The sequence below is a fragment of the Tribolium madens genome, unplaced genomic scaffold, assembly GCF_015345945.1.
Source record: "Tribolium madens isolate multiple individuals breed KSU strain unplaced genomic scaffold, Tmad_KSU_1.1 Scaffold_96;HRSCAF=242;Tcas5.2_LG5, whole genome shotgun sequence".
Lineage (NCBI taxonomy): Eukaryota > Metazoa > Arthropoda > Insecta > Coleoptera > Tenebrionidae > Tribolium > Tribolium madens.
Genome location: NW_025401068.1, coordinates 1,607,387 through 1,632,762, shown reverse-complemented (window position 1 = coordinate 1,632,762; position 25,376 = coordinate 1,607,387). Strand labels below are relative to the sequence as shown.

The 25,376-nt window shown below is 30.7% G+C and overlaps 1 protein-coding gene across 1 annotated transcript in view; it reads right to left on the bottom strand.

The window, feature by feature from the left end:
• Positions 1–25,376, bottom strand: part of LOC123012583 (X-linked interleukin-1 receptor accessory protein-like 2) — a 44,983-nt gene that overhangs the window by 3,171 nt on the left and 16,436 nt on the right. The window contains exons 2-4 of the mRNA XM_044410602.1: positions 18,338–18,519; positions 7,243–7,338; positions 6,812–6,917 (exon numbers count right to left, since the gene is read on the bottom strand). Of these exons, the coding sequence (XP_044266537.1) occupies positions 6,812–6,917; positions 7,243–7,338; positions 18,338–18,519 (384 nt within the window). The remainder of the gene's footprint in view (positions 1–6,811; positions 6,918–7,242; positions 7,339–18,337; positions 18,520–25,376) is intronic.

The window sequence follows — 25,376 nt, the reverse complement described above, 5'->3', positions numbered from 1 at the left end:
AAAAATATGGATTCTAACTTAAATTTAAAATCTAATAAAATTAGAAAGTTGAATACAGCCCAAAATATTTTATGACATTTAGAAATATTCTAAAACTGTAAGTTTATACTATATTAAAAGCCACTTAATGTAGCTTTTTAATTTGTTTAATCGGGCAATAAATAAAAATTCTACAGCACTTGCCTCTTTTTAAAAATCAGCCTGTATATTATGTTCTTTTGAATTGTTTTCTGTCCATCTTTTAGGAAAAAAAACCTCTAAAAAATCTAATTATCAATCTGCGATAAAAGTTTTTTCCTAATCATCAAAGCTCAAACTTTTGAAATAAGAAAGACACAAAAAGCAATTTAAACAACACACATTTGAAATGAAAATTTAAATTATAATACTCAGGCTTCGTTTCTTCAAGAATTTCTAGTAGTAAACAGGACTTTCTTCTATTATTTAATTTTTTTACACTTGGTAAAAATAACCCCGAATACTACTCTTGAAAACTGCGATTGATAACTGTTCTTCCACTAATTTCTGGACGATCTTAATATACAGGATGTTCCGTTTTTATTGTTACAAATTTAAACAGGTGATAGAACATTTAATTCTAAGACAAGAGTTTCCTATAAACATGTATCGAAAAACGCTTGGTAAGGGAGCTACACCCCCAGAAAGGGGGCTAATAGGTTTTTGCTAATATTTCAGAAACCATTTAAGATAAAATTACAAAATTTGGTACAGATGATAATCTTTATACACCTAAACGAATTCAAACTTCTTTTTGTTTTTGAATAAAATTAATTTAAAATTTATGTTACACACCAATACAATATTCAAATTAATCAGAATTTGCATAATAATAAAAGCAAGAAATTCATATTTTTTAATCAACCCTCAACTAACATTACATTACAGTAACAATAATAACATTAATTAAATGAATTTGCCTAAATCTAAAAGAGTTGTTCAAAGTGACCACCATTTTGGTCAATGCATAACTAAAGAAACTAGAGCCAAAATAGATAGGGTATTTTTTTACACTAAACCCCACCAGTTTCGGACGCCCCTGATTAGAAATGTCGACATTTGATGTTTGAATTCGTTTAGGTGTATAAAGATTATCATCTGTATCAAATTTTGTAATTTTATCTTAAATGGTTTCTGAAATATTAGCGAAAACCTATTAGCCCCTTTTCGGGGGGTGTAGCTCCCTTACTAAGCATTTTTCGATACATGTTTATTGGAAACTTTTGTCTTAGAATTGAATATTCATCACCTGTTTAAATTTGTAACAATAAAAACGGAACACCCTTATTATTTGTCTCCGTACTCTCGTTAAAAGGTAGAAGAACAAGCATCTTTAGTTTCAGACATTGAATTTTGAGTAAACTTCGACATTTTCCTCGAGTGGTAAAGCACCTGTGTTCGTACCGATCTTGTAGAAAAAACCCGCTAATCACTTGTAATTGGTAATGATCCCGGTATGAGGCCAATAATGGCGGCTTGTCGGTGGCAAAAACACGACAGAGGAAATAAAACACTGGTAGACCGGTTGTAAAACGTCTCCGTGAGAAAGTCACTTGCCTCTCCTTTCAATGATGTCGTGCATTGTCTCTATCTTATCCTTTTGTATTTGATATTATGGTTTCAAGAGTAATTATGACGAGTTGAATTACAAGCTCGTAAAATGGACGGCGTTTACGAGCTCGGTTATCTATCAAACCCAAGAAAAAATTCTCTTTTCATCGCAGTAATTTGTTTAAAATCAGTCGAATTAAAAGACAGGTAACGAAAATGGAAAGAGCAACAGTTGACGGACGTTGCGTTGGTTTCTTACCCTGTTATTAAAACAATGCTCGCGTGACAACAAAAATCCCGAATCATTTTTTACAACAGCATGTGAAGTTATAACTAATGAGGCTGTTCTTGTAATGGCAGTTTTTACGAGTTTTTCAGATAAATTCTCATTAAGACCCGTGATGGGGCCAATGTGCGCCTCACACGGAGATATCGTTTTTATTGTGTTCGGATAATTAGTCGCAGACTAAATTTTTGGAGAAGTAAATCAAGTGTATGATAATTTTAAAAGACGTCATCAATTATACAGGAGATTCATTTAACTCATTTTTAAATAAGTTTCAACGATATAAATCAAGCGGTCAACAAACAGTATAGCTGTAGAAATATCTGACGACTACCATATTATCATATTTAATGGGACATAAATTACTCGCTGACAGACACCTGTAAATAATGAACTTATAATTACCGTCTGTCGCAATTTTAATCTGAGGTGATTTCTGAACGATTTGTTTTCAATCTTCCAACTTTGAGCGAATAATTCACGAAAAGTAACAGTCACTTCACATACCCACAGGGTGAACAAAACTATTTAAACTATACATCATGGACCTTTAAGAAAAGAAAAAATTCGGTGAAAGATAAAGTGCTATAAAAATGTGCTTGTGGTTGGAAAACGAAATTTTGTTTATGAGTAATGCAATTTTATATTTTTTCTATTAACCTACTATGAATTTTTTCGATAAAAAGTGAATTCAGTTTAGTTACTTGTTTGGTATTCTTAGCTCAGTCTTGATAAAAAAGTTCATAGAAGATTGTCATTTAAAAAAATTGTTAAGGAAGAAAGATCCAAAAAATTTATCCTCGACAAACGATTACATCTTTATAGTACATATTTATATCATTCATCAGTTTTTTCAAAAAGTAGATAGTTTAAGAAAAAAATGCTTAGTTCCATACATTTTGATTTCCTTACTGACTGTAGTTAAACATAAATTTGAAAACTAATAAAAATTATAGGTTGATAAAATTTAAAAAAACAAATCTGATTCTTTACGTAAATATAAAAAGAATTTTTCGTTTAGTTCGTTAGAACGCTTTTTTTCTATGTACAACACTAGGTATACAATTTTTCCCTGCCGAGCATTTTTCTTTGATTTCTTTATTGACACTTTTTAACGCATTACGAATTATTATTATATTAATTATAAATTATTAATGAAATAGTTCAGTTTGTACGATGTTCTTGGAACTTCCTGTATCAGTGTATAATTGTATAGTAATTTAGTTTCTTTTATATAGGGTGAATCAATCACAATCTTCTATCAGCATTCGAGAGTTGGGCTGACACTTTTGAATCACTCTGTAGATATATGAAGTGGCCAAAAATACTTGGAAAATAAATAAATTGTACAAATAGATAATAGAATGAAAAAAACAAAAAGCAACTGTGCAAAAAAAAATTACCACCTACAATAAATAAATACCTTCTTTCAAACCCAGTAGTCCTAAAACCTTGTATGAAAAATTAATTGCTTTAGCAGTTTAGTTTTTAATCTTTGATGTGGTTGTAACAATGTTTAAAATATCAAAAGTTATTTGAGAGCGGAAGTAGGGTAATCATTTGTATTTTTAGTATAATGACGTCCATTTAGTGTAACATTACTTATTCTTTCAAACCATGTAACGTAAACACAGCTGCCAGTGTCGTACCAAATTTGTGCTCGTTCAATTATTTTATTACTTTGTCTACTGCAAACTGTTGGTTCAATTCCTGTTTATCAAGTCATAACTGCAATTATTTTAAATTTACACACGATTATCGATATTGTTGTTTATATGTTGTAATTAACACTTCTTCAAGACTGGCAGTTTTGTATGTGTTTGTGTCAAGAATTTTATTCTTATATTTCACTCAGGTGGTACGAACAAAGAACAATTCTAATAGTTACTCATCCATAATATTATTTTTTTTATAAGCATTAAAAACAAATTCTTGAGCAATAATGACGATGATCATTTGTTTAGTCAAAGTTTAGTTCTGGTAATTAAAAAAAAAACGTTTCCCCTCTTTTTGATTTTTCCCTTTAAAGATAAAAGAACTGAAATTTAAAAAAAAATTAGAGAAATTACACATTACAAATGATGCAAACAAAACTAGACAAAAGAAACATTTATATGAAACCCAAAAATTTTAAAAATAATGAAGATTTATTATTTTCATAGATACAGGGTGTTTTATAGAAACACAAAAAAAAAGAAAAATGCCAAATAACTTAAGATACCAGAAACATTAAAAAATGTTTAAATTTTTTTATATCAAGATATATTTTTTCATAATTATTCAGTAAAAAGTACAAAAACTTTGCCAATAAATGCCACAAATAACATTAATAAACAGAGTTACAATTTAGGACACAGCTTCCTTTTTCCTCTTATAATAATAGCCTGTAGCAAAAAAACTTGCAAAATTATTTTTTGAACAGAAATAAATAGTCAAAGTGCAAAATCTAAACCTCCATAATTTTTAAATTCCTATTAATATTTTTTTAAACATTTTTTTCATGTTCCTGGTATCTTATTTTGCTTGGCATTTTTTCTTTTTTGTGTTTTTATAAAACACCCTGTATAGAGAATTATTATTAGAATATTATTTAGTGTAGCAATAATGCGTTTCCATTAAAAAGAAAATGGAAAACAATAAAAAAAACTCCGTTTTCTTAATCAGAGGAATAGTACTTTGTGGTTAATTGGGAAAAAATGTATAAAATACCACGTAAGAGTTAAATATACAACAATATACTAATAAACGTAGAATAGAAATACACCTGTTGCACATCACGTAGCAGCTTAAGTAAAAGACTGTCGTTTACGCGTTTTATTAGAAAATGGAATTAGCATAATACCTATTTTGGAATGACAATGCATTTGACCATGGAAAATACATTTTATACGAGTTTTTACGTATTTTAACAAGAAAATTGGTCTTTGTTTTAGAGCATTGGATCCATTAAAATTTAGTTGCAATTTTTCCGCAAAAAAATTCCAAGAGTATGCACAAAATACGCTTTCCTCCTAACAATGAAGACATAATTATATCATCGGTATGCATTATACATAATAGATACCTACATGTAGTCGTTAATTAAATGTGCTTGGGAAACTACATGCATCTTAAGTTTCCGAAACATGCGAAAATATACATTAAATTTTTAACGTTAAAATATGCAGTGTCTATCCGTCAATAAATGAAGGATAATTATTTAAACATACAAACGATGGAATTACACTTTTATAAGCATGAAAAGAACCGACAGCGTCTGGTTGTTTCAATGTTACGATAACCATCTGACGTTGAAAGTTATGGTATTTGATATGAGGTAGTCGTCTATGATTAAAAAAATTCTCGTTATCTATGCTTCATTGAAATTTTCATTTCAGAATCAAAGTAAATTTAAAGCTTCACTTTAAAAATAGTTAGCACATCTGATAGTCCAGTCAGTAGGGAGTTTTGCTCTACAAAAGGTGGGGTAGTAATAATTTTTTAATATGTTGTTAAAGTGCCTTGACAAAAAATCCAAGTTTTCGACCTTAGGGGAGGACCGCTCGAGCCGTCATCTTTGATGAAAGGTACAAAAAATAGGTTTTTCCAAAATAACTCCGCAGCGGTTGATTCTACCGCAAAAGTGTTCAGATAAAAGTTAAAGAAGACAAAATTTCTCACATTTTTTGTATCAACATTAACAAAAAGTGTTAATTTTACAAAAAAAATTGCACAGCAACAATTCTTGTAACAAGCTCGTTGTCTAGAAAGAAATTGTGGTAGATTTCCATTAAAAAAATTGTTAGTATGTTTATCTCGTAATTATAAACAATTAATTGATATTCAATTTATTTTGGAATAGTAATTTTATAGCCATTGTACACCTATAATTTTTTTGCCAAGAAAATTGATAGTTTCGCCAGGAAATAATAAGCGTTTCCAGACTTCTGGACCACTCTGTATATTTCGTCAAATGCTTCCGGAGTTATTACAAAAAAAAAAAACAACAAATTTCCATACCCTCGTTCCGAGGGCTGTAAAATTCTTATCAGTAGAGATAGGATACGAGTTATTATTTAAATTAACACCGTTTATTAGGTCATTTTTGAGGTTCAAATATTGCTCATATTTATGAATAACCTATATGTAACAAGAAAAATCAGTGTAATTTGAAATACATATCGCTGTATAAAAAGATTAAAAACAAGTGTAATTTGTTCTTACGAAATTCACCGTCGAAAATGGGGAGGTTTTATTAAAAACAAGTGTAATTTGTTCTTACGAAATTCACCGTCGAAAATGGGGAGGTTTGCTATTTTTCTGGGAAAAATGTTCATCTTTCCGTCGCTGTAACTCGTTACACATTAGACTTACAAAAAAAATGTTTATACAGAAAATGTGAGGAATTTTGTCTTCTTTAACTTATATCTGAACACTTTTGTCGTAGAATTTGGAAAAATCGATTTTTAGTACCTTTCATGCAAGATGGCGGCTCGAGCGGTCCTCCCTAAAGGTCGAAAACTTAGATTTTTTGTCAAGGGATCTTAACAACATATTAAAAAATTACTACTACCCCTCCTTTTGTAGGGCAAAGGCCTTTTTTGGCCCCTACTGACTAGACTATGAACTAAAGAGCTGTTTTCATAGAATTCAAATTTCAGCATTTGCTTGCAATGCTACTTTTATTAGTCTAAAATAAATGTTTCTAAACTTGTAGCCGGTCTATCTTTCTACAAGTTACCGTTCTGGTCGTTCTAAGATCTATTTATTTTTCATTTCCCATTTGAGCAGCCTATCAAATAAGCAACTCTTGTGAGAAATAATGAGGTGCGAAATATAATTATCACTACTTAGAATCGATATTCTCCGAAAGCGATTAATTAATTTCCTTCTCGTAATTAACAGGATATGCAGAACCGTTCTAACGGGTTATCTTTCAGTATATCAATATTCTGAAAACATAAAGGGATAAATTACCTGGAAATTTTTTCCTGTCTAACTCGAGGCTCATCATCAAGCGTTCCATTATAGCCCAACTTGCGCCACACAACTTCATTGTGTGCATCTGGTAGATCCACTCGTCCTGAAAAAATTCAATCAACCGTCTCTCATCAATAGTAACAAAGGAAATGTTCGATTAAATGGAATGAGACTCTTTAGAAAATGTAAGCAGTGTAAAAATTTATTTGTATGAATTTTTTCCTGGATTATACACATTAATCACTGCCTGCAAAGACTTCATTGTGACCGGCATTTCCGAGATGCTATATGAATACGTTTTGTTAACTGTATTTTTCACTCGCAAGCTAATTACGGAAAGTAAACCGTGGAAAATTGCAATTCCATGGAATTTCGTCAATTGATAAACTAGAATAGCAATTCCGAGATTAATCAAACACATAACTCACCAGCAAAAGCCTCGCAGAAAAGCCGGAGTTGTTGTCCCAACGGGACTTGATGGTCCTTTGAAACGTACGTGATTTTCGGATCGTCGGGAATTTTTTCTGTAACAATTTGAAATTGCAGTTAAATCGGTTAATATGCAAGATATTTTTCACAGAACAGAGACAATTTTATCGGTTGAGCTTTTCGTGCGTGGAATATGTAGTTGGCATATCTATATTTTTCATTCAAATTTGCTCGAGTGTTTCTTGGAACGCTCAATGTGATGACACGTTAATACCATGTTTATCTTTAATAAGTGCGGCAGTCTCTTTGAAGCGCTTTTTCAATTAAGGGTAATCTGCCTCAGTGTGCCCTTCTTAGGCTCTCATTAAAACCACTTTAAAAATCGTAAAAATGCATGAAAACTTGCGTTAAAATTCGCAAGTTCACCTCAAAGTTTCTATTTCCTAATTAAAACGTGAGTACTACATGTTTAATAAAAAATCTGCAAAATGAATTTAAAATTCAAAGGATTTGTATTAAACAGCGAGAAATAAAAAACATTTTAATTAACAAAGAGAGAGGGTTCTTTTTATAGGAGTAAATAATTAGTGAAGTAGGTATTAGGTAAGATTATTTTCCTTGATTTTATAATACTTTGTGGATTTATGATTTATAGACTTTTTCCTCATTATATGAATGTTTAACTATTATTTATAAATTAGATAGAGAGATAGAAAAAATTATATCAATGTCACTATTGCTTTTTACAGTTTTGTAAAACAATAGCAAGGCTATTTTTATGTTTTGTATGAGAATAACACACATATTTAGTTTCCATGATAAATAGTAAATGATAATAATTATTAATTCAATGCTCTCGTTTCAAAACTAATGCCACCTGTTTGAGTATCTTAATATATTTTTTTAAATCTACCTATGCAGTTTTCAGTCAACTCTTTTCAATGCAACCCCAAATTAATATAAAAACTTGAAGCAAGTTATGAGAGTCTAAATTTTGCACTTTGACTCCATTTATTTCTGTTAGAAAAATAATTTTCCAAGTTTTTTTGATACAGGCTATTGAAGAGGAAACAAAGAAGCTGTAGCCTAAATTGAATCTCTGTTTAATGTTAATTGTGGCTTTTATTGGCAAAATTTTTGTACCTCTACCAAATAATTATATAAAAAAAAAACACATACAAGATAATCAGTATCATTAAATAGATATAAAAATGTCAAATGTCAAAAAATAAATAACAAAATTTTTTGACTGAGAATTTTTTAATAGTACATTACAAGCGAGGTGGTAAATATGGCATTATCCCGAGTGCTTATGTATACGATCGAGAGGCGCCAGCACAAGGGGTAATGCCATTACCACCGAGGTTTGTATGCTATTTTATTCACAATCACATTATTTTCAATAAAAAAATTGAGTAAAATAAAACTGTAACAAATTTAAGGTCCAAGCAAGCGTGGTAGGCCATCCAAATGGCATTTGATTTTTGACATTTCAGAAATGTCAAAGTAAATATTGAAATAATGTGTGAATCTGATTTAAAATTGTCGAACTGGTGCAGTGCACTCCCCCAGAAGTAAGAGAAACTGCTACAAAAGCAATTGAATACTAATTAAGCAAAATATTATGCGTAACTTGACAATTTGAAAGAAAAAATTCCCGGTATTTTCGTAATTTTAACGTTGGCAGTCCTGCATATTACCACCCAAAAGGAGTAACATTTATTACTCTTCATGAGAAATAATGACACGTTTCCCAACCTTAAAAAGGTTAGTAATCGGCATATTCCATTAGTGATTGTGAATAAACATTATTTCCATGTTCGTGGTAACCTATCTTACTTGACATTTTTCTCTGGAGTGCGAATTTTGGACACACCTTATATACTTTAGACTTTATAAAGACTCTAAAATGACAACAGATATTATTTAATGAATGAAAAACTGTTTTTAATACGTTATACAGGATGGATTATGAAAAATGCCTCAAGCCATAACATTACAATAATTCTTAGAACAATGTTGAACAATTTTTGTCATCTATTGTTTGGGATAGATGCTCAATCAACACTGCTTCCTGTTTCATCGGAAGTGACATCAATTTCAGTTTTTTAAATGGAACATCATATGTATTTCATATTTTTAGATTCCTCATTAAATTGTCTTTCATCAAGCTCACCAACTATTATTTATCACAAACGTTTGCTTTTAGGCTGTAGAAGGAATAGAACATTTTTATTAAGTTTATCTATGACAAGCAAACGACTAATAACAAAAAACTGTTCAACTTTGATCAAAAAAGTATTGTAACACCTTTACAAGTAATATAATTTTGGCTTAAAGCGTTTTTTATAATCCAGGCTGTACATACAATATTGAATAAATTGTAGTATTTCAGAAGCCAATCTTGAACTATTTTTCCCACTAATAAAATATCAATAGGATTGTTTAATGTTTAGTTAGTAAAGTTAATTAAGAAATGGTCCCTCTGATAAAAAAACTTCCGGTGAATTCATAGAAACACAAATTAAATAAGTTGAACTCTTATTTTTTCCGTTATGAATTTTTTTTATTCACCAAAGTAGATTAGAAATTTACAATAAATTTGCAAATTTTCAGGATTACCAAAATAATAAGAACAATATTCCTTTTATTTCTTCAGTTTTTTCAGGTTCCAGACATATCTGCCACTTCTACAGATCAGTCAGACTTCTTTTAGTATACTTGTTAGAAGAACTCGAAGTCAAACCATTTAAAAAAAGAAAATAACGCAATGGACCCATAATTTTCAACATTTCAGATAGAATACTTTGTATACAAAAATTTTTACGTCCGAAAATCCAAAACGCCAGTATTTTCCTAAAACGACAAATAAAACCTTTTTTTGTCCTAAACCCATGATTTTCACATTTTTTAAATTTATTTAATTATTTTTTAAGCTTTATTTTGGGACTTTGCTATTGTTTTTCTGTCACTCCATATTTTTTCCTTCTTCCTTTTCAGTGCAAGCCACGAAAGTAATATACTTTCGTAGGCTGGACAAAAACCAAATCAAGTTTTTATCAATATTTAATTAAAATTTACCTTTTATGTAAAATTATAATTTAATTGCTAGCGTGGCCACAGAAAAGTCCTAAGCCGTAGAAATAAGAATGTGATATTTTGTAATTTATTTTGTGCAACGCAAAATGCTTTTTGTAATAATTATTTCACCCATATAATAAGAAAAATCGTAATTTTTTTAAAGATATATTTCATTCTTTATGAAACATCCAGGAGTTCCAAATGTCGCAGTTCAGAAAAAAATGCCAAGTAAGATAAGATACCAGGAAGATAGAGAAAAGTTAAAAAAAAAATTCGAAATTATGGGGCACTTTGGCCTTATTTGTTTCCGTCAGAAAAATAATTTTACGATTTTTTTACTGCAGACTATTAAAAAAAGAAACAAAGAAGCTGCGTATCCTGTATTGTAACTTTGTTTAACGTTATTTGTGGCTTTAATTTCCAACATTTTTGTACCTTTGCTGAATAATTATGAGAAAACATAATTATATAACATCATCGGTAACAATAAATAGATAAAAAAGTTAAATGTTAAAAAATAAATGTTTCATATTCGTGGTATTTTATCTTATTTGGCATTTTTATCTGATCAACCACTTCTGGAATAACCTGTATATTATTACTTTTTATTGAGCGATTGAGATAATTTGTAATTGAGTCATCTTTGCATCCGCGAACGTATGTCTGTTTTTGAACTAACTGCACGTGAAACGTCAAATAAAATGATAAGTCGAAAAGGTAAAACAGCAAAACGGGCTGGAATTAGTCGTCGACGTATAATAAGACGAGTACGACCGTTTTTTTTTGAAGATAAATTATAAATTTAGTTATTATAATAATCACCTTTTTGATCATGCCATTTTACCTTTCGACTTGTCATTTTACTTGACATTTTACAGACATACGTTCTCACGTTCAAGGATGACTCGATTACACATTATCTTGATCGCTCGATATATGAAAATAAAAAACAGTTTTCTGATCATATTAAAGAATTTGTACTTTTCTCATATATTTTCACTTGAACAAGTTATTCAATCTTCAACTGTGGAAAAAATTAAAGTAAAAATTAAAGATAAAAATTATTTAAAATTAGAAAAAGTATAGATTTAAACTCGTGAGAAATGGCCATTTCCATTCAGATGAATTACTCCAATCGCCTTCGGCTTTTATTGCAAGTTTCATCTTCGTGGAAATGGCCAACTTTCACACTCGCTAAATAATACAGGGTGTTTCAGAACTGCAGAACTCGCGCCCCAGAGTAAAATTTCAAGCAAGATAAGATACCAGGAACTTGAAAACAATATTTAAAAAATACTTTGTCAAAAAAATTTAACATTTATTTTTTGACATTTGACATTTTTTTATGTCTATTTAATGATACTGATGATCTTGTATAAGTTTTTTTTATGATTATTTAGTAAAGGTACAAAAATTTTCCCAACAAAAGCCACAAATAACATTCAATAGAGTTACAATTTAGGATATAGTTTCCTTGTTTCCTCTTGTAATAGTCTGTAGCAAAAAAACTTGAAAAATTATTTTTCCAACAGAAATAACTAGATTCAAAGTGCAAAATTTAAACACCCATAACTTCGAAATTTTTATACAGGGTGTTCAAAAAATCGCGCACTTCCGTGACACTGTGTCATCGGGCGGTGCCCTAGACAACAAGAAAAATGTTTAAAAAAATCTATCTCTAAAAATTCGGAAGTTATGAGAGTTTAAATTTTGCACTATGACTATTTATTTCTGTTGGAAAAATAATTTTCCAAATTTTTTGCTACAGGCTATTAGAAGAAACAAAGAAGCGGTATCCTAAATTGTAATTCTGTTTAATGTTATTTGTGGCTTTTATTGACAAAATGTTTGTACCTTTAGTAAATAATTATAAAAAAAACATATACAAGATTATCAGTCTCATTAAATAGACTTAAAAAAATGTCAGATATCAAAAAATAAATATCAAAATTTTTTGACAGGTAGAATTTTTTAAACATTTTTTCAGTACTCTAGGGGACTACCCAATTACTCCCTTTCAAGAAAGTGCGTGATTTTTTGAACAGCCTGTAGATAAATTTTTTTAACATCTTTTTTATGTTACTGGGATCTTACCTTATATGGCATTTTTCTCTGATGGGACGCGAGTTGTGAAACACCCTGTATACTCTTATTCTCTATTATTGTATGACCTATTTTCCTATTGTAATGTCCTATTTTATCTTTTTACTGTTCTTTTTTAGGATACTTATTTTAAACTCCTAAAATCCGGTCTCCATCATTTAACAATTAATTTAAAAAATAAATAAATGGTTTACATGTTTGGTTCCATATTTTCTGTTCACTTGGTATGATGAAAAAAGGTTACAAGGAGAAAATTTATGCAGTTGTTGTTTATACCGTAAGTATGTTAGTTGACTATAATTATGTTTTTTTTTGTGTTTCTTAGTCTAGGCACTTTCCGTCAGAAATTTTTGTATCACTCGTATGATACTTAAAAAACATGATTATAGGAAACAGTAAATCTAATAGAAACCAAGAGATTTCAAAGTTGGATTCTGAATAAATGCATCAATAGTCACTTACTTTTGATCTTTTTTAGTATACCCTCTTTCATCTAAAGAAGGATTTTAGTGTTAGACAGCAATGACTTTATTGGCGAAATCTGTTAAATTTTGTCGCTTTTGTCGACAAATTAATCAATCTGCGCCTGACAGGCGAGCTCAGCACAATATGAAATCAATAGAAAGCGTTGGAGTTTTTACACGAAACTTGTCTGAATTGCTCGCCTCCCCTGGAGGCTGAGTTTCGGTCGATGAATCCAAATCGAATCGAAAAATTGAATTAAAAAAAAAGGAAAACTACGTGTGGTCTGAACGTACAACCTCCTCTAATATGATTTGCATGTGAAAATTGTTGCATTTCTTGCAAAAAACGCAAAACATGAAACGTAATTTGTAGGCACCTGCCAGCGGAGTCGCGTGCTCATTCCGCGAAAGCTTCGCCCCCGCTGCGCGACCACCTGGACTGGGTGCGCACCGCACCACACATATCAATCATATCATTCTGTCGATGTGCCTTTACCGTAATTATCTTATTTCTTATGTTCAAGAACACATGCAAAGGAAACAGCCATTCATGACTGCCCAACGAGAAAAATAACCGCCAACCAGAAACGGTCGCGAAGGAAAGTGGGTGAATGGAGTTGGAATTGAACAAAGGCGTATGGAAATACATCCACGTTTTCTTTCAAGCTAAAAATATCACCTAGCTACTGTGAAGCCAGTCATTTATACAATATGCAAAGTTTTCTGCAGACTTTGTTTCAAAAATTTCAGTCACCAAGACTCACCACAAGTGAGTGGATTTGTGATTAAACAGCAAAGACAATAACCGTCGTTCCATTTAAACAATGTTAGTTGTGCCGGTTCCAGGTCACCTGTTTTTAACAATTGGGCTTATAACAATGGTTTTTCATACACTTTGTATATTCTAATTACTTGTAAATTCTGTGAATTTGATTACGGAAATGGGCTATTTCTGAGAATTACGCTGGTAAATCATATTAGGGGGTGTTCCATTAGGGTTTGTTCACCGTTCCTGAAAAAACTGAATCATAGTTTTTCTCCAGAAATGATGATTTATTTCAATCAATTTCAATTATCTATTGATTTTATCTGGTATTTTAATCGCATGAGCAGATGAAATACAGGGTGATTCAGATAAGATAATGAGCCCGACGTTCTGGCGATGCAACCCAAAAAACAAATTTCATTTACGACTTGATTTAATTGTAATTACAATTGCTCTGATAGTGCTTTGACAAACAATTTATGATTTATAAAAAAAAAACTGTTTGCCTACCTTTAATGTTTCATTCTTTCATACATTTTGTATTGGGTTTCCACCGAAAAGACTTTCTCTATCATTCCGCGAGAACTGAATGGCACTAATGATCGTTCTCTGCGTTGATGCCAGAGTGACATAATAAGATGATAAATTGTATTCAACTTGCAAATCCTAATTTAAATTATAGCCCAGTCAAATTAGACAAATCTATGGAAAAAATCCTAGAGAGTTGGCATCTTTTTTAAACGGTTTCTTTACACTTGGGTATACATATATCAAAAGTCCCCGAAGGTGGGGGGCGAGCTCGAGGAGGAGGGGGTGTTAAAGGTGTCTTTTTTTGGTTTTTTGCTTATATCTCGGAAATTATTACTCCTATAGGTTTTTATCTTCTTATCAAAATTAAAGCTTACAAAATTTCCTACAAAAATGGTCATTTGCGTTTTTGTTGTAGGACTAACCGTAAAGCTAGGGTTTCCTACAAAGCGGTGCCGTAATATGACGGTGAATGACGTCACAAAAAAACGGTGCCATATTTTTGAACTGAGATGGTTTCCTAAAAGACGGTCAACACCAACGTAACATTTTTTAATAACTTAATGCAAAATGTGATCGCCACCGTTTTTGTGACGTCATTCACCGTCATATTACGGCCGTAATATTAGGGCACCGCTTTGTAGGAAACTCTACTTAAGCGAGTTATAGGGCAGAAAAAAAAACATCATTTAAATGTGCTTTATCTGCATTTAAAACAGAATTATACGTAGTCTTGTAATTAAAAAAAACTGACAGTAAATTGAATTTACTGGGTCCAATACTTCATTAAAGGAAGGGGGAGTCACAAGACTGTAATGCGGTTTTCAATGTAGTAGCTATAGTTGTCAGCGTACAGTTAGTCCTACAACAAAAATGCAAGAGACCATTTTTGTAGTATTTTGTTGGCTTTAATCCCAGATATAAGCAAAAAAAAACAAAAAAAGACAACTTTAGCCCCCTCCTTCTCCGTGAGTTCGCCCCCCACCTTCGGGGACTTTTGAATAAAAAAAGCGTTGAAAAAATTCCAACTCTAGGATTTTTTTCCACCGATCGCCCTATTTTTGTCTAATTTGACTGGGCTATTAGATCAAAGGCGTAAATGAAATTTGTTTTTTGGGTTGCATCGCCAGATCGTCAGGCTCATTATGTTATCTGAATCGGCCTGTATTTATTATATCTAGTTGCTAATAAAAAAATGCAATAAAATTGCACAAAAATGAGGATGATGGCTTGCAAAAGATTAAAACAAACTCGGAATTGTTTTGAAACATTGCAAAAGAAAATGCCAACATGTAGCTATGAGGAGCTATTTTTATAGCTCTCCTGCAACTTCCTTAATTTTACATTTTTTCCATTAGCGAAATTCCAGTACTTAGGTTTCGGGAGAAAGCTTTATTTAGACAATGTATTTGGCTGTTTGCCAACGACAAAGCTCGCGTTAGTAATTGGCAATTTTGCGCAAAAATGTATGTAGCTAAACATCAATGCAGGTATCATAACAATGCTCTTATACACAGAGTGTGACGGATCCGAAACACTAGCTGAGCGTTCCTAGAACTCTTTACACATGAGACATTCAAAATCGACAGGCGTGCAAAATTACACGGCCGTTGCATATAATATCATGGGAAATATGGTTGTAATTTAAAACGAACGCGGACATCACAGTGGTTGTGTCACTATTCTTGCGTTTTTTACACTCAAATTAATGAACGGATGACGAAAATGAATGGATAAAAAACTCACCCATTCATACAAATTTGACAAGGATACGCTAATTAGGGCTATTAAAAAAGTTTTGTCTAGTCTGTATAATAAGAGTCATCACATCATTAAATAGAAACAAACTTTACTCTTTTATTCAGAAAATGTTTAATGTAATCTTATTGTTCGAACATCTATTTTAAAATTATGTACCTAATTACAATTACATAAACGGTGAAAATTAAAACATCTCTTCAAGTTTTATAAAAACAAGATTAACAAAAAGTATGGAACCTAGCATTTGTTGTGTTGTGTGATCGTGTTTTGAAAATAAAATTTTATTTGTTAGAATTTAGGATTTTTTTCAAAATAAGAAAATGAATTTTTTTATGATAAAAAAAGGTTTTATACCGGATGTCCCAGAACTCGCAGAGCAAAGAAAAATGCCAAATAAGATATGATATCAGGAACACGAAAAAATGATCAAACAATTCTAGCTGTCAATATTTTTTTGACATTTGACATTTTTTTATATCTATTTAATGTTACCGATAATTTTCTATATGTTTTTTCATAATTATTCAGAAAAGGACAAAAACTTTGTCAATAAAAGACACAAACAACGTTTTTAACATAATTACAATTCAGGGTACAGTTTCTTTGTTTCCTCTTCTAATAGCCTGGAGCAAAAAACATGTAAAATTATTTTTCCAACAGAAATACATACCTAAATAGAGTCTAAGTGCAAAATATAAACTCACATAATTTTGAAATTTTCAGAAACTTTTTAAATATTATTTTCGTGTTCCTGGTATATTATCTTACTTGACATTTTTCTCTGGTTCACGAGTTCTGGGACACCTGTATATCCACAGTGTGTCCCCGGATAGGTGGAACGACTCTTGTAAAGAATTAAAAAAATTTGATTAAAATTTCCATTTTCTGGGGTTCAGCCCTGCTTGGTTAAAGACTAATTTCCAATATAATTTTAATTTTAAAAAATCACGTATGCCTTGAAAATTTTCAAAGACTTATTTTACTTTAGACTAAAGTGTCTTTTAAGTGGCAAATACGAAGAAAAGTTATAAGGAAAAGTTGTTCACAATCAAAATCTAAGCCCCTATACCAAATTTCAAAATCATCGACCAACTATGATTTTTCATCTTTTTCATGTTTGTTTCACAAATCAAAGAATTTTATTTTTAACAGTTGTTTTATTATAAATAAAAAAAAATCACACTTAGATTATTACTACTAAATAACTTCTAATGTATTTGTTACTAATAAGCAATAAAAAATTAAAATCGTTGCTGGCCGATGATTTTGAAATTTGGTATAGGGGCCTAGATGTTGATTCTAAACAACTTTTTTAAATAATTTTTCGTCGTATTTGCCACATAAAATGCACTCTTACTCTAAAAAACAGTTTTTTTTGAAAGTTGAAAAAAGCATACCTACTTGATTTTTCTAAACGAAAATTATGTCAAACTGAACCCCAAAACATGAAAATTTTACAGGAGTCGTTTCACCTATCCGAAGTCACACTGTATAATAAGTTGTCATTAAAATTAATAAATAATTTGCAGAATTCAAAAATAAAATATTTTGAAAACTTTTACTTGAGAAACGTCATATATTTATAGTACTTTATAGTTCATCAATAAATCTTTTCAAAAAACAAATAATTTAAGCAAAAAACGTTTGGTACCATATTTTCTATTCATCTGGTAAAATTCTCTTTTTTTACTAAATTAATACATGATCTTTATTAATAGAAATTGTCAAACAGGAAAGCGAAAAAAAAACACAAAAATAACTTTCTAAAAATAAAAAAATCAGCATTTATTTTAATTAATAGACGCATTTATCAATCACTGGAGGCACCTTATTAGTCATCGTTAATTAATTTATTCTTAATTACGTTAGATTCTCCAACAAATAAGTATCCAGTCGTTTAAAGGTTACGAAGAATATTATTTTCAACTTATTAAAACTTCCAGTTCTTAATCTTGTTATAGAAATTACCAAGTTTTGAAAGGCAAGTCACTTTAATAATGAATTTTAAGAAACAATAAAGTAATTTTATTCGAGTTTAATTAGACTCTCTTCTGAAAATAATAGAAAACATTTTAACTTCTGGACTGTTGCATAAAGTAACATTCTGTTTATTTATTCATTCATAGAGTAATTAATTCACGTCTTGCTAATTCAAATCAGTTAGCTTGGCAGGTGCAACGACACATTAATTTCAATATTTGTAATAACAATCCGTTACATTCCACCCAAACTAACAATATTACAACAGCATAAAATTACAATCATAGACCGTTTATTAAACATGCAATAAAACTGCGAGACAATAACCTCGCGTGTCGCACACACACACACACACATTTCCTACACACATCCGGTAAAAGTGACACTTTACCCCCCAAGTTTTTTACTTACCGAAGACTTTGAGTTGGATTGTGTGAGAGTGAACTACGGAATCGTTCCTCAATAAACAGGTGTAATTTCCAGCGTCGGCTTCCGTAACGGACTGTGTGTATACCGTTTGATTGGCACTCTCAGGGTAGAGGATTAACTGTGATACCATTAAAGGCCATGGATACGGTTTGCCGTCTTTATACCTAAAAGAGAACAAGAAAAATCATAAATAAGTAGGTACACATACCTATACTCTTTTTCATATTAATGTGCATCAAGTAGGTTGTAGAAGTCTTAAATGCATATTTAATTTAAAGGCCGATTCACACAAAAAATGTCAATAATGTCATTGAGAACAAAAATAATCACATCAATAATGACAAAAATCGTTGTTTGCCACCCTATGTTAATTACGATGTTAATTTTAATTATTTTTTGCTACCTCAAAAACTGGGGTACACATACTTATTTGAGAAAATAATTTTTAGGGAAGATTGAGGTTGGGATTGTTTGAATTTTCGCATGGTTGCCACCTTAAAATGATCCCTTTCAACGACTACTTCGATGCACATTAATATGAAAACGATTATAACAACGAAAGACAAGAGCAATTAAGTGGAATGGATTGAAATTTTGCTTCTTGAAAATATGACTAGATTGTTTTTTAACCGCAGCGAAATTTTAGTCCCCTCTTAAACCAGAAAATTTTAATGGTTCCGGTCCTGAATGGATCGAATTTATTTATCTAATTTAAGAGCAACACTATTTGTTTTAGTTTTATCTATGCAAACAGTCTTGAATATAAATTAAGACTATAAGTGATAAATCCTCATCAATATTTCTTACAGGTTTACTAAAAAACACGTACATAGTTTTCGCATGGCATGTCAATTGAGATCATGATAAAATAAAACTGCCCACATTGAATTAAATTATCGTGATTTATCTAATGAACAACTGGTGATTAGTAGGTAGCTTTGTAAGTTACGTAAAACTTTACTTTCTAATGGTAACCTTAGCAAACTTTCTAACTAAACTGCTTTTGTGAATTCGCAAACAAAATAATTTTTACTATGTATTGAAAAGGGAACAAATTAAATGCTTTAGTAATTAAACTAAATGCTAAGTACATTTGCTAAGTAAAAATACTAAACGCTAGAAACGCTTGATAAAAATAATAAAGCTTTACTATAGAAAGAGGTTTACACAAAACAGAACGAAAAAAAATTAGTCAAATTGAATGTATGGTACTTGTATACTTAAACATACTTAAACGTGAATTAATTTTTTCTCAGTAAAAATATAGAATGTTTGTAGAGCAGAAATGCAGTTAAACAGATGCTCACTAACACAATAAAAAACAGGGTGATGAAATGATTGCAATTGCTCAGTAAAATAATTGTTGCGCGATTAGACTATTCAATTGTATACTACGTCTGTTTCCAAGACAGTAAATATATTTTGTTTATTGTTGCTAAGTCGGTACGCATTCAAAAATGTTCTAGAACGGCAAAACACTTTAACAAAAATCAATCGCGCAAAAAATGTCAGACAATAATTGTCTTCGATCGGTAAAATGTCCTCACCGTTCTTGATGCTTAATATACTAAAATGTTCAGTAATAGAATAATAAATTATATTCTTGCGCCATACATTATGTAGATATAGATTGTTCAGTGAGTGATTTTGAGTAAAAAATGAGTTATGAGAGTTTATTTATTTGTTCTACTTTTTTTACACATAGCAAATCTTATTTTAATACTTAGCATTTCTATTAGATTTTTTACCTAGCATTTAGAACATTTTACTTAACAAATCAGTATTATTTACTTAGCACTTTATTACTAGCCGGTTAAAAAACAAAAAATGCAGAAAAAGTAGCTCTATCGAGATTTAATAAAAGCAAGTTCTTTCATATCTTTTTGTTTTATCACAACTTTTGTCAGTTTGATTACAAGGTACTACGATGAAAAATTTTCTTGTAGTAGCTATTTTTGAATCATACTAATGTAAAAAAATAAAAACAAAACTTAAATAGAATTATAAATGGACTGTAAAATAATGCAAAACAATATTTTTTTATAAACCGATTCTTAATATTTTGGAGGTCGGGAAATTTGTCATTACATCCATCGGTCCGGAAGTAATTAATGTAAAATTACCAAGATTATTAGCCCATCAAATGTCAAAAACGCAATATGTTTGCATAGCTATTATAAGTTAGTACCTACGTCAACTTGCACAGAAAAACAAATATTTTATTATTATTATAACGAAATGTGATTGTGAATAAAATAGTATACAAACCTCGGTGGAAATGTCATTACCCCTTGGGCCCTTATATCTGAGAGTAATGAAATATTTTCCACCTCCATTGTATGTATGTAGTATTAATTTATCATTTTCACAAAATATAAATTAAGCGAATTTTTAAGGAGATCGATGGCAATGTAAGATGATTCTCTCTATAACAAAAAAGCAAAGACCTAGGCAACAACTGATAAAATTTTATATAAGTATCGGACCAATTCTCGAATGGTCATAGAAGACTAAGCATAAAAATGAATTCAGCCTTTTTTTGAGAAAAACCAACTGTCAATTTTCATACAGTGGCGGACACGGAATTTTGGACATCAAATTTTTATCAGTTCAAAAAATGTCAATCTAAGCCACGATTTATTGTCATTATGATTGACGTTTGAAACTAAAATTTGAAAGTTTTTTTGGCGTCGATTTTCCAAAACAATAATGCCAGGAATATGTGTTGTTATATAAATTCAATAAATTATTTTGATTTGTTGTTATTTTTTTCTCTAGGTATCAGGATAAAAGTTACAAAAGCTGAAAGTGAGGTTAAGTTGCCTAAGGCCCGTTTTTTAGTTCGTGTCCGCCAGTGTATTATCATGTAGGCATCTCAGCTCTTTCGTTTCCAATGTTGTCGGATTTAATTTATTATTGAATTTGCTAGTTTGTTAAATAAAGGGATGTTCCAATGAAAACGAGCCACTCCGAATATCTCAAAAAACTAAAAAGACTTTGCAAAAACGCCGAAACAGGTCGATTTTGTTTCTGAGGACATTTTTTGACGTAATTTTTAAAGCATCCTACGTAACCCCTTAACCCCCACACACCCCAACTTTAAATATTGAAAAAGCACTACCCTACTTGTGGCACATCAAATGAAAGCTGTTTTAACAAGCTTTTCAAAATCTTTTACCAAAATTGAATCAAACCATCTATTCAAGAGATACCAGGGTGTTCTAATAAAAATGATCCAGAAAGAATTTGCAAAAATGAGCCAGAAAGAATTTGCAAAAAACAGGTTAATTTTGTTTTTAAAAAAGACTTTTTTGACACAATTTTAAAAGCACCCCCTTTAACTTTTCCTACTTTAATTTTGAAATTTCAAATGACACCGACTCACTTGCGACGGATCAAATAAAAGTGTTTTTAAAATGTTCTTTTCTAAAGTTGAATGGGATTATCTATTCATAAGATATTCGCAAAAAATAATGTTTCTTATTAGTAATTACTTCTAATAAAAACTATTAAAATAAATTACAAGAAACATACTAATGTTGTTATAAGTATTATTGAAGCTGTAACAAATTTATTTTTATTTCTTTATTTTATTGTCAAAATAATCGGACTAAAGGACAGGGGGTAATGACGTTTCTTATAATTCTAAAAAATAGCAGTATAGTATGAATGTATAAAAATCATTTCATTTTGGAAAAAAAGCTTTTAAAGAGTATTTTAAAAGTGTTTTCATTTTTTGTATCACTAGTGGTTGGTGCTATTTGACATTTTAGAGTTAAGTGGCATAGAGGTTAAAAGGTTAGTGAAAGTGCTTTTAAAATTGAGTCAAAAAATGTCCCTTTTAAAAACAAAATTAACCTGTTTCGGGTATTTTTTTGCAATTTCTTTCTAAGATGGTTCGTATTATAATAGAATACCCTGTATCTCATGAATGGATGGTCTGACTCAATTTTGGTAAAAAGTTTTGAAAACCTTGCTAAAATAGCTTTCATTTGAAGTGCCACAAGTGCCATTTAAATTTTTAAAGTTGGGGTGCGTGGGTGTTAAGCGGTTATTGAGGGTGCTTTAAAAATTACGTCAAAAAATGTCCCCCTCGGAAACAAAATCGACCTGTTTCGGCGTTTTTGCAAAGTCTTTATAGTTTCTGAGATATTCGGGGTGGCTCGTTTTCATTGAAACACCCTGTATTATGTACACCATAAAACACAAGATCTGCCGTTTCCATTAACTAAATTCACGAATACATGATTTCAACGACCAAAAACTTAACCCAAAATTTAACCTATGAAAAAAGGCTGAAACAATTTTTGTCATGGGAACATTTAACTCAGTTAAATGTCCATTACCAGCGCCCAAGAGATAGCCCGACACTTTTGAATCATCCTGTATTTAGAAACTACGTTTTTTTAAAACCTTTCTCAATTGATAAAGTGTCAAAAATTTTAGTAAAAATTCAAAACCAGCTAAAAACTAACGATTTTCCTCAAAACTGACTTTGTTAGTAACGTTTATAAACTAACCACAATGAGAAATTTTTGGATGTTTATCCAGTGACTAGTAATTTAGAAGAAATTTATGACGATTCACTCTGGTATGTTTTCTCTCTCTTCTAATAATTCTATTTAAATCTTACTACGTGTTAAATCATCAGTTAACGTGCCAAGCTAGAGTTTTATGATCCTGAAGCTGTGTTTTGTTTACATTCACCAATCACAATCTAATAATAATACCTGCAATAATACGTCTGGACAAAAAAATACGTCTTTATTTGATCTCTCCGTAAATGGCAGTATTCCAAAATTTGTTGCGTTGTCAAGGGCTGTGGGAACGCCTCATACATGTATCATAAGAGTTTTGTTAGCTTTTCATTTCCTAATTGTTTGAGTTTGTAGTGAGAGGTCGTAAAGGTTGTCGCTATGCATGTCTCCTCAAATAAGTCCGACTTTTGTAAATATTCTCGTTAGGAAATTATAGTGGTTTTACGGTTCATCGTTTGATTGTTGAGACCGCCGGTTTTTTCCTTTTCCTTTTTACAATGATTCAAGCGACAGTTTGCGTTTCAATGTAATTAAACCGTTTCTTTGTTCATTGAGTCGGTGAGGTTTCTGGGAAAATGCAATTTAGATTAGGCCGAATGCTGATGCACTTTCGGTATTTTTCACTACATTTGTTTGATTGTCACTCCTTATGGCAATGCAAACATTGAGAAAACAATATCTACTTCGAAGAAATCATTATGTAATATTATATCCAAGTCGAGTCGGTAAACGACTGCTATTGAGGAAAAAGTAGTTCTTCACTCTGGTGTCCACTTTGACTCCTAAGCGACATCTTTTTGTGCCAACTTTAAGAACGACGACTGCAAGATAAACATCCACCTCGATATACTACATCGCAATCGCAATAACACCATTGAAACTAATCGTTTTTCCACTTCTCGTCTTGTCATTTCCATATCCCTTTCTGGATCAAATAACAGTTTCGAAATCCGACAAACGAAGAAGCAATCTTAATGTAAGTCCGATGTAACTCGTGCAGCAATGATGATGAACAGTGTTCTGCGTAAAAATACCATGTTTCCACTCACAAAAACATACATTTATAATGATTCGGGGAATTACAACCGTTGGAATGATCAATGTGATATTTTCCACGCACTTCCTTGGAGACACCTCCATGATAATTAAAATTGTAGGGGTTGTGGACCTGCTATATACAGGGGTGGTCCAAAAGCCTGGAAACGATGTTATTCTGGCGAAACTATCAAATTTTTTGGCAAATAAATTTATAGGTGTGCAATGGCTATAAAAATGCTATTTAAAAAAATTTTTGAATATTAATTAATTGTTTATACTTACGAGATAAACATAGTAACTTGTTTTTTAAATGGAAACCTACCACATTTTTTTTTAGACAACGAGTTTGTTACAAGAATTGTAACACCTATAAATTTATTTGAAAAAAAAATAGATAGTTTCGCCAAAATAAAATCATTTCCAGACTTTTAGACCACCCCCTGTATATTTTTCTCGAACCGCGAGAGAATACAAGTCAAAACATGTTATTAAATGTGTTCTATTTGCCCACTCCAAGTATAATTGAATTTCAAGCAATATAACGGGTGTTCGTTTATTTAAATTAGTGATATGAGTGTGTTGTGAACGGACCACAATTTTTAATACGCCTAGCGAGGTGTCAAATGTCAGATTGATAATTTCAATTTCAATACAATGATTCGTTGACAATGTAACTTTTATGAGTACCTTTGACGCCAAATTTAAAAAAAAACATCCGTTAGAAGCTACATGTAGTTTCATTTTTATTATTATTATCTAATATAGATTATTATCTATTATCTATAGACCATTTTAATTAGATGTTAGTTTGGAATTCAATTTAGTTACATAAAGAATTATAATATAAAGTTACTTATACCTAATTGGGTACACTAAATTATTGGTAAATCGATTAATGATGAAGGGAAGGGTTAGGTAACCTAATTTCCCATTTACTATCTTATTTAAGTGAATTATGTACAAGATTATTTCCTTAATTTTAAGACATAAGTACATAGATTTTTTTAAGTTCTGTTTTTGGATGTAAAGCTTTGTTTTAGTAATAAAGATATTTTAGTTTACTCCTATTACTAGCAACTGAGTTAAAATTTAATTGGTTTTGGCCTTGATTGCCTACAAAGATTTGAAACGACTTTTAAATTTGAAATGTTTCCTATATTCTTATGAAATTTTAATTGTAATTTTTTAAACAACTATTGAGAAAGTAGATATACGAGTAACTGAACTTTTCGTGTGAATCGTGTGATTAAATTATTAATTAGAAAAGAAAAATAAAAAAAATAACAAAATCAATAGAATAAAAAAATTAAACGGCCACGTAAACCGATTATTATTCCTGACACAGAATTAATAAAACTGTGTAATTAACATTTTAATAGTTTCGGTTTTATTTTGATTATTGTTGGTTTTATCAAACCTCCTATGTGGATAAACTATAATTTTTC